Genomic DNA, 10,602 nt, shown 5'->3' with positions numbered 1-10,602 from the left:
AGGACATTTCGAACGCTCCAATTGGGACGGCTCTTTCTTGCCTCTGTCCCGCCCCGTTCGGTTCCAGGCGTAATGCGATTGGCCTGGGACGGGCGGCCAGAACCCTGAGGGTACCACCCCCCGACGGGAAGAGCGGGAAAGTGTACCAGGCGCTGTCCGAGGCGTGAAGCTCGCGGGGCTGCAGGGAAGCACATGGATGGCTTTGGAACGATTTGCCCCGTGTCTCGTACACAACTCCTCGCACTCATGACTGCTAACACTAGGGATCAGGAGCTGGGGTGTGGGCACAGCGTTTGCGGGCCAGGTGGAGGGGCCAGTCCCGCGGGCGGAGGACGAGTCCAGGCGTGAGGATCGGGTGGCGCGCTCTCGGGTGCTGGGGATCAGAGGCCAGAGGGGGCGGGCCGCAATTTGGGGGCGGCACTAGTGGCGGCGGCGGGAGGCGCAAAGCCCAATGAGCGCGCGCGCCGCCCTCGGGGGCGGAGCGTGCGGGGCGCTCCCCGCCCTCCCTCTCGCCCCCGCCCCTCCCCCCGGGCGCCGGGGCCGCAGTGAGTGAGTGGCACTGGCAGCCTGTCAATCCCTCAGCCGAACGGCCTTCGAGCCCGGTCCGCGGCGGCTGCTGGCAGGGTGCGCGGCTCCGGCAGTGGCGGCGGCGATTTCTCCCGCCCCATCAATCTGCTGTCCGCCCGGCGCGCGGCCCGCCGGGGCCCTCCACCGGGCTCCGTGCCCCGCTGCGCCGGCCCGCCCGCTCCCAAACTTTCCTCCTCCGCCCCCTTCGCTCCCCTCCGCCCGCCCGCCGGCCTCCTCCTCCACCGCCGCCGCCTGCCGCCGCCGCTCCCTCCCCCGGGGCCGCCGGGGCTCGGATCCCGCCCGGCCGAGGCGGCGGCGGCGGCGGCGGCGGCGGCCGAGGGAGGGGAGTGCGCAGGCTGGCGCGGGGGGCGGCGGGCGTCCCGGCAACTCGGCCGGCGCTGAGGAGCAAGTTGCGCGGGGCCGCCCGGCGGGGCGCGCGGCGGTGAGGAGGCGGCGCGGCGGCCGCGTGAGGGCAGCGGGCGCCGCTGCCTCCGCCTCCGCCACCGCCGCGGAGCCCGGCGCTTCCGCCCGGCGCTTCTCCTGAGCTTCGGCGGCGGCGGAAGCCGGAGCCGGGCGCCCGTCCGCACCGCCTCAGCCGCGGGCCCCGCCGGCCGGGCCGCCCCCTCCCCGCGCGGGCGGGGAGCGCGCGGCCGCCTCCCCCTCCCCCTCCCCCTCTTTCTTCTCCTCCCTCGTCGCCGCCGCCGCCGCCGCCGCCGCCTCAGCCTTCGCCTCAGCCGCCGCCGCCGCCCGCTCCCGCCCGCGCGCGGCGGGATGGACGATCAATCCAGGATGCTGCAGACTCTGGCCGGGGTGAACCTGGCCGGCCACTCGGTGCAGGGGGGCATGGCCCTGCCGCCTCCCCCTCACGGCCACGAAGGGGCGGACGGCGACGGCAGGAAGCAGGACATCGGCGACATCCTCCACCAGATCATGACCATCACCGACCAGAGCTTGGACGAGGCGCAAGCAAAGTTGGTGTCGTCTCATTAAGCATCTTTTGTGTGTGTGCGGGAGCCGGGCCCGCGGCCGAGTCGGGGCCCGGGGTGGCGCCCGGGGCAGGGGCCTCAGCTCCGGGCAGGGAACTTTCTCCGCAAACCGGCCGCCCTCCCGGGCCTCGGGGGGACTTGCCTGCACCCCTCGACGCGGGCGGGAGTTGGCAAAGTTGCTCTCGGGGCTCAGGACGGACTCGGTGCCACGCGGATTTTGTCGTTTTCTCGCCCTTCCCCGCCCGGCCCTCTGGCAGCCCGGCCCCCTCCCATGGATTCAAACCTCCCGCCTGGACCCGGTGCACGCCGCCCGGAGAGGGCCCCGGGCCGCACTTGCGGGAAGTGCAACTTTCTCCTCCAGCCGGGAGTCGCGGCGCCGGGCTCCGCTTGGCCGCAGGACGCCCTCATCGTGCGGGCGGCCGCCCCAGCCCAGCGGGCGCGGGGCGATGGGCGGTTCCCTGGTGGGTCCGGGTGCGGGCGGCCAAGTTCTCGGGGAAGGGAGGGCCGCCCTGCAAACTTTGCCGAGCTGTCACCGCCCGCTGGCCGCAGTCGGCCGGGCGCCCGCGCCGCGCCCGCTCCCCCGGTGGAGGGCGGACGCGGGAGCCCCTCCGCGCCGTCCCCTCCCCAGGGTCGCCGCCGTCCGCCCCGGTATCAAGGCTCCCCGCACGGGTTAGCGCCCTGCGGTCGCCGAGGCTGCTGCCTGCCGGGCAGATGGGTCGCGCCTCGTTCGGGCTGGAGCCTTAGCCGCCGAGCTTGCGGGCTGTCGCTAACGAGTCAACTTGAGTTTCTGTTGACTTGCCGTGGTTCCAGAGAGCCTTCCCAAATAGAGGGCCGGAATTAAATCTTGGGTCTAACTTAAAGGAAGGCGCCATATTATTCCATAGGTGATGCTAATACCTTTGTGTTTTGCTATTTGTTTTTTAGGAAACATGCCCTGAACTGTCACAGAATGAAACCCGCGCTCTTCAGCGTCCTGTGTGAGATCAAAGAGAAAACAGGTAAGAGGCTGCGCCCCACAGTGGGCCTGGAGACCCCCCAAGGTGGGGTCAGAGCTACTCCTTCCACTCTCCAGTTGAGAGCTGCTGCTTTTGGGCACCGCCATCTTTGATCATTCTCTCCTTCCCACCTCCTGGTCTTGAGAAAAAACTGCAATAAATCTGGAGTCGATTTCTCAATTCCGCCCCTGGTATAAAATGAAGTGTAGATGCGGACGGGGCTAGGTCGCTGTCCCCAGGCGGCCGCCCCAGGCTGCGGGCAGGGAGGGGGCCCGGAGCATCAGCCGCCCTCTCCCGCTCCTTTCGCCTTGTTTGTATGTCAGTTTTAAAAAGGAGCAACGGGAGACTGGATGCCAGGGACCGAGTCCCCGGGAGAAGCATCACCCGAACTTTGTTTTACTTAGACAGCCCTAACCTTCAGCTCCACAAATAGAAGAATAGATGCAATTGAACGACTCCAGTAGGATGCTTGAATTAGTGTTTTAGTTGGGAAGGCTACTTTTAAGGAGCCAGAAAGGGTAATGATGTGTTTAGGCATATACAATGTATTACATCTATTAGTACTTTCATTAAATTTTATGCTTGAAGCCATTACATTGTAAATATGTTTAATATATTTTGTAAAGTAGAAAAAGGTTCACAGTTACAAGTTAAACAATTTTTGAAGTGTTCGAGGCAGGGAATACCGAAGACAGGTTTTGCAGAAGTGCTGAAATAAAAACTACAAGAACATGTTAAACAAATTTCTGGCAATTCATTCCAATTTAATTTTCTTGTTAGACTTTTTAAACTTAAAGGTATTTTAGCCTTGAGGTGATAGTAGCAACTCAAATAGAATTGGAGATTTAATCTAGATGTTTTAGCTCCAGTTTGGCATTATCTGCCCTGTATATGGCAAACAAGTGTATTAAACAATCTTTACTGTTGGTGTGTGTGTGTGTGTGTTTGTGTGTGTGTTGGCTATATGGTATTATAAAGTTGCTGTTCTTTAACTTGAGGGAAAGAAGTGAAAGTTAAAAGTCCAGGATATAGCAATATCCAAGTGATGCTGTTTTAAAAGATTAAATGTCATTGTGTTTAAATCGAGTGTACCAATAATAGCACACAGAATATACTCGTTCATTGGTAGCAGAGTTGCCCTCCTTTTAAACAAATTTTTCACTATGCAATGCTATTCTGACTCTAAAAGTAATCAAGAGAAGATGGTGGGGGTTTGCCACCTATTAAAATATATGCTAAGATCATAATTAACAGAAAATATTGAGATCCCTAAAGAGTAGTTTTCCTGCTTTTCATTCACATAGTATTCATTTTATGTAAATGTTGAATGATATCTTTTAAGGTATATTTTACATTTTGAAAACCACAGGCATTTTAAATTCCTAACTTTTACTCTGTTGATTTTAGCTACCTTTAGCATGCAATGTGATTTAAAATGGTAGATAATTTTTATCTGACTATAAAATAAGACACCAAACATTAAATCTTGAAGATTCTTAGTTTAGGAGCTTAAAAGTGTACAATTCTCAGTAAATTATGTTGCTTAATGTCCACGGATTTTCTTGCTATCAGGGCTCCACTTCAGTTTCTGCTGACAGCTAAGCACTGGGGTATTGACTATGTTGTGAATATTAAGATTGATTCAACTTACACGGCATTATATTACTAGGGAGAGAGGATTGATGTTCTTCCCCTATCACCCCCTTCTCATTATTTGTATTTATTTATTTATTTTTTGGTCCATTTTAAAGTTTTGGCCTAGCCAGCTTGAGAACCAAACCCAGCAAACTGCTTTTCTTGTTTAGACATTTAGCAGCAGGCAGAATTCAATTAGGAGGCATAAGTCCTCTAGTTGCTTATTTGCACAAGACTTAGTTACACCATTCTGAAAGGAAAGTATAGTCAGCCTCATGTCAAAGGTGAGTTACGAAAAAGAAACAAGTCTTTTCAGAGTCTGGGATTACTGGCAGAGAGAGCTTTGGTAGGGCTCTTGCTATTTAAGAAGCAAGAGGTAGCTGACAAAGGAAATTTTTGTCTTTTGAAAATTGTTTCTGAGGCTTTCAGTGATAACTTGTAAATTAGATCCTCTTTTTATGCTTTGGCCGGCAGATTCAAGTTTGCACGTTATCTCTTTTGTAAAAAGCCAACAGCCGACAAAGAGTAAAGGCGTCTGTCTGGGCAGAGGCATCTTCCTGCCTGCCTCTCTAAGCTCGAGAGGGACGGGATTTAAGTACCGAATGATTGATGGGGGTGAAGCTCTTTTCTCCTCTCGTTTTTTCCCTTACTACCCATAGCTCCACCTCACCCTCCAAAACTAGTCTTAGAAGGTGACAGGGACGCTGGACTCAGTATCCTTGATTTGAAATAAAACATCTGTGTAGACGTTCGTGTTACCAAGGCATAGAAAGCGGGGCAGCAAATTTCAGGCCTCCCTCTTCCTCCCCACATCTGTTCCCCCAGATAGGCTTTGGAAACATCATCAACTTATAAAATAAGCATTGTAGAATATATGTATATTGTATAATGTTTTTCTTTAGATCATTTTATTTAATCTAATAATATAGTATCCAGAGATTAATTCTGTGTAATCTAGAGAAAGTTTACCTAGTCATTTGTAACAGAAACCGGAACATTATGTGATGACTCTATTCTACATAATGGAGGGGTAGGGGGTTGTCTAGTGCGGAGGTGGGGGGGGGAGGGAACTGTCACTTAAGTGGATAATGTCATTTCAGTTGTGCTTCTCTTAAAATAAGATAAAATCATTTTTTTAAAAATTCCATGTATTTATAGATCTGCCAGTAGGTTTTGAGGTTTCTGATCAAGCAGTGAACACAGCCAGTTCTGATGCATGTGAGGGATTTAGTTGAAAACATCTTTTCTCTCTCCCACCACATATGAAAAGGTATTTTTCCCTTCTGACAGATAAATGGATAATCTACCACAATTATATTATTTTCTTATTCAGAGGTAGGGAAAGTATACTTTTACTATGAGATGCTTGCTTTTTCTTGAAAATGTTTTTTTTTGTAAAATTCGTCATAAATTATTTTTGGGTCATCACTAGTTGAATTGTGATATTTTTGCATTTTGAAAGCAACTGAAAAGTTATAGGCTTTAAAATCAACATATTTGTCTATTTTAAACCAACTAAGCAACCAGCGAGTTAGTTATATATATGTTAAGATTTTTCTCCTAAAATTACTTCTTAGTCATATTTAACCATCTATCTCTTCTTAGATATTCCTGAGGCTCCGAGGCCTCCTCATCCACATACTTCTTTTGGTGCATTCCCTCACATCTTTTTGGCCACCTTAACCTTGATTATTGAAGTACTTTTCTTTGTGAAAATATTTCATCCTCACAAATCAGCCTTCTTTCCAAAGCCTTTAATTATGAGAGCTCAAATGAAGAAAAAGGTTCTTTTTGAGAAAGAAATGTATTTTTAAAACATCTTAATGAAAATTTAACATTTTAGTATGTAATCTGAATCCTATTGTGAAAGAAGATTTGTATTAAAAAAAAACCCTAACACAACCTTTTCCTTTCTAAATGGTAGGTTAAAATACTCTATGTTGATAGCTGCCAACCAAACTCTGATTTATTGCCACCACAAACCCTAAATAGCGTTCATTTACTAGTAATGTCTAATGGCATACATGATGGTTTGCCAGATTTGTGGCCTTTGTGAGGCTTATAAGCAGGACTGACTTGGGAAGATCATAAAACTTAATGAACTTCTCTACCGCAGGAGGTGTCCGCAGGGGAAGAGAAAGGCCTGCTTGGCTGGTTGGGCTGGTTGAAGTATTTTTTATGTTTAAGGAGAAGAAAATGACTATTAAAAATGCTTTACTTTTGAAGGACCCCCCCCTCCCCAGAAGGAGTCATAAGATTTTTAGATATCAAAACTGGATTTAAGAATGTAGCTTGTTATGTGAGTTTTTATATGCATTTAGAATATGAGATATATGACTAAACCTTTTATCTTTAGTGTTATCAGTGTGACTAGGTTTCAGAGGGACAGAGCAGTACTCTCAGTGACCCTGCAGGGTCCATTGAGAAGATTCATTGGAATCTTCTTTCTCTGTTTTCTTTTTTTATTTTTTTTAATGATTCAATATTAAAATCTGTTCATTTTTCATTGTACAGTGCCCTGTAATTCTTTAATTCCCAGTGTATAAAACCAAATATTCCATGAAGTAAAAATTTAACAGGAAAGGTGAAAACTGTTATATATGAGAATAAATTATTGTATATGTTGCATATCTTCTTTTAAGTTGCTTTTTCAGTATTTCTAATATAATTATCGTTATTTGTTCCAGACTTTTAAAAGCAAATGCACTGTTCCATACATGATTCATTCTTGTGTTTTAATGAACTTATTTTCTAGTCATAAAAAACTTTTCATTATGGACAAGTGGAAACATAAAAAACATGTAGAGAGAAGAGAAACTCTAACCCCCATGAACTAATTGCCTGCTTTCAGCAGTTAGCAACACTTGGCCAATCTTGTTAACTCTGTAACTCTCACCCTTTTAGAATTATTTGGAAGCAAATTTGATGGACTGTTAATATTTTAAATTTCATATCAATTTTAGACACATTATGTCTTGTTTACATTGGAAATATTAAATGACTAAATAGGAAAAAAATATAAAGTCAGTGTATCTTAGAAATGTCAGTAATTATCGCTTTATCACAATTTTTTTTCTTAAAGTAATTTAAGAATATCTTCATTGAATTTTTTCTATTTTTATAGATTTGTATAACTAACTCATTGTAGCTTTTAAGGAGGCATTGAGGGAAGATGTAAAAGACTGGTGTTTTTCTAACTTACTTTTCCTCTCTCATCCTTTTAAGATAATATATGCAATATATTTGTAGAAAACCTGGAAAAAATTCAGCTACCAGACTGATTTAGAACTTCATGATCTACAGTATAAAGTATCGTATTGTCTTAAAAATATCGGAATATCTTCTAACTCTTTTTTATTTCTTCCCAATAAAAATATATTGAAACATCTTGTCAATACTAACTTGATCTGTACAAGTAATTCTTTCATGCCTTAGTTTTAGTAGAGTTCATTTTATTGCAGATTTGTGTAGTTTCTGTCTTCTACTTGGGACTTTACTATGTTACTTTATTAATTTACATAATTTTATTCCTAATCAGAAGTATTAATATAGTGGCAAAGGTAGCCCTCGTTGTCCCCACAGAGCATATTGTTTCATCGGCTTTCATAAAATATATCTGTGAACATCTTTCATACTATGATTCTTTCCCTTTTAATTAATTTGACTTGTAGTTTTAGATTTCAGTTTATAAATTTTGTAAAAGGCTATTTTCAAGACAGATTTAAGTTTAACATCTTATTCAGATTATTTATATTTTGATACTTTATGGTGGTATTTGTACAGGATGAAGTTCTGTTATATGAAGTATGGTTATAAAGAATTGAAACCACATTTCATGAACCACACCCTAAATCAGTCACCACTTTATTTTATACTCATGCCATTGAGGTATCTATTCAGAATAAATACTTAAAATGTCAGCACAAACACATCAAGTTAAATAAAGATTTTAGACTATTTTTTCTCTATTCATGTACATGTGGACATCTTTAGGTATTTATTATTTCAATATTGACACTATGAGAATAATGTTTTATTTGTTTTCTCAGCAGGCTTGTGTTTTAGCCATTTATCAGTGTGATCAGCATGATTTAGGTAGTAACTGACTAACAAAGCTTGCACACCCTCCTTCCCATGTTGACCTTTTCAAGCATTGCTCTACTTCACTAGGCCATTTGAGTCCTTAAGTATGAAGAGTAAATAATTTACATCAATGTGTAGTGTAAGTTGGCCGAAGATTTCCAGACCTGGCTCTCAGATTTTTTTTTTTTTACAAAGTTATAGAAGTTAACTAAACAAATTGCTATTACAGCTAGGTGATAGTGTTACTATATTTAGCACATAAATTAATAAGTAATGCTTGGACAGGTCACTGAAAAAACGAACTATCATTATTTTTGGATCAGACACAGAACATGTTAGAAAATAAATTTCAATAATCTTCAGACCTAATTCTAATTATTGCTGTTGTAGGTAGAATAGTCACCACAATCTCTTTTTTATTCTTTTTTTTATAGGTGTAGTCCATAAATATGTTTGTAGCTTTGATAGTAACAGTAGTTAGCTTTGGTACTAAATTTGAGTGTATGTCTAGCAAAAAATTGGGGTGATAGAATGTGTTAAGTTGAATTGGCATAGTTTTTATTTATTTGTTTATTTTTGGCCTGACTACATGATGGTAGCTGATTAGGACTGAAAACAATTAAAATTAATTATGGATAAAAATAATTGTTAAAAGTTTTGTACTTCTTTTTTTCTTCAGCTTAACTGCTTTAAAAACGTTAAGCTATTTTGAACAATAACCCTTTTTGTGTGATCATATTAATGAGGACTTGGTATACAATGTAATCCTTTTAATGCTGATGATTCCTCATGATGTTTAAACCATTATTTGGGAGACTCAACATATGTTATGGCAAAATGATATTTTTTTGTGTGTTTTGTTTTATGTGATACATCAGTTTTCAAAGCACATTTCTTAGGCATCAGAGTCCAGCAGGTGGCTTTTTACATTAAAAAATTCATAAATTTTAAAATCCCATAAAATTTTATTTCAAATTCAAATTAACTAATTGAGAATGTCAACATTTCCACTGTCTCTATATTAACATTTATAATAGAACAAATGGTTGCATATAGAAATTATCTGCAACATAATCTAAATTAAGATTCCAAACAGGCATTACAGATGCTGGTAACTTTGGCAATTATCATTTTGTTTGGTGAACAGTAGTAAAACAGTGTGCGGTAAAAGTGTTTAGAGAGAGAGGATAAATAAATTGAACAGTTTTGCAATGCAAAGTGGTTTGTGGTGTTTTTGAGGATTTCTTGGCTCTCTCTTAACTGCTATTGTGAGCCTGGAGCAGATTTCCCCATTGCTAATGCCCTAGAAGTATTAATTCACTTTGATATGCTAATTAGAGGGCATTATGCAAGAAATGAGATTAAGTGGCAGCATGAAGCCATTTGCCTGTCAGTAAATTGAGAGCTTTAGCATCAGGAGGAGCTTTGTTTTTTTTTTTTTGTTTTTTTTTTTTTTTTTTAGTTTCTCTTGGTTTTGCATGTAAATAAAATTGATTGAAAGGTCTAGAGAAGCTTCTAGAACATCAGTGGTTTTTTTTTTCCTCCTATGATTATTGAAACGTGGTGTTACAAAATTTTTCTGAATATTAATTGACCTAATTGGAAATACAAAGGAGTGTTTATTATACTCTCTCTATATGAAAGTGTACTACTAAGACTTTTGTGTTATTTAGTCTTTTTTTCTAAAGCCTAATTTCACAACATGGCTAGTAACTGTTATCACTTCTTTTCAGAGTGTAAATGTGTGCGCGCGCTAGTGCAGCAGTCTTCACTAAACTGAACTTCACAAGAATATTTTCTTTACTAGGGAAAGAAAGAATAAATAGTTGTCTTGGGCTTCAGCAAACTATACTAAATGAGCATTAAGACTGTGCCTTTGATACCTACAAGCTGGAACAGTTAGCATTAGTGGTTATGCTCTGCACTTCACACACCTGTAGCATTTACATTTCAGCATGTAACTGTTGTGTAAGAGCACCACATTATTTTCATGTTGGAGGTTGAGTTTTGTCCTTGATTCTGATTTAGCTGACTTTAGTGGTTTAAGCCAGGCCTTCGATTTTTCTCTCTGTAAAGGTACTATGTGATTTTCTGTATTTTATGGGGAGATCGCATGAATGAATACTGGGATTGGAGTGGTGGACTGGAAGAAGGACAGGGAAGTTCTACGATAGAACTTCTCTGGGCCTATGATAAATTTAAGATTTCCTCCAACATGGAACTTTTTTACCTGTTATAAACCATTGCTCGAGGAAGAATTGCAAAACCCTGCCCTAACTGCTACCAGGGTGTGGTTAGATGGGAGAGAGTTTGAATAAAACATTTATGTCGAGGCT

The 10,602-nt window shown here is 43.5% G+C and overlaps 1 protein-coding gene across 2 annotated transcripts in view; it reads left to right on the top strand.

Moving 5' to 3' along the window:
* The first annotated feature begins 1,285 nt into the window (after window positions 1-1,285).
* PBX3 (PBX homeobox 3) overlaps window positions 1,286-10,602 on the top strand; it is a 217,829-nt gene continuing 208,512 nt past the window's right edge. For both annotated transcript variants that reach the window (XM_039238983.1, XM_039238984.1), the window contains exons 1-2: window positions 1,286-1,538; window positions 2,478-2,551. In XM_039238983.1, coding sequence (XP_039094914.1) covers window positions 1,339-1,538; window positions 2,478-2,551 — 274 coding nt within the window. In that variant the 5' untranslated portion in view covers window positions 1,286-1,338. The remainder of the gene's footprint in view (window positions 1,539-2,477; window positions 2,552-10,602) is intronic.

This window comes from Hyaena hyaena, unplaced genomic scaffold (assembly GCF_003009895.1).
Source record: "Hyaena hyaena isolate Hyena2069 unplaced genomic scaffold, ASM300989v1 scaffold_151, whole genome shotgun sequence".
In the NCBI taxonomy this organism is placed as follows: domain Eukaryota; kingdom Metazoa; phylum Chordata; class Mammalia; order Carnivora; family Hyaenidae; genus Hyaena; species Hyaena hyaena.
The sequence above is the reverse complement of the archived record's forward strand: the minus strand, read 5'-3'. Positions and strand labels throughout refer to the sequence as shown.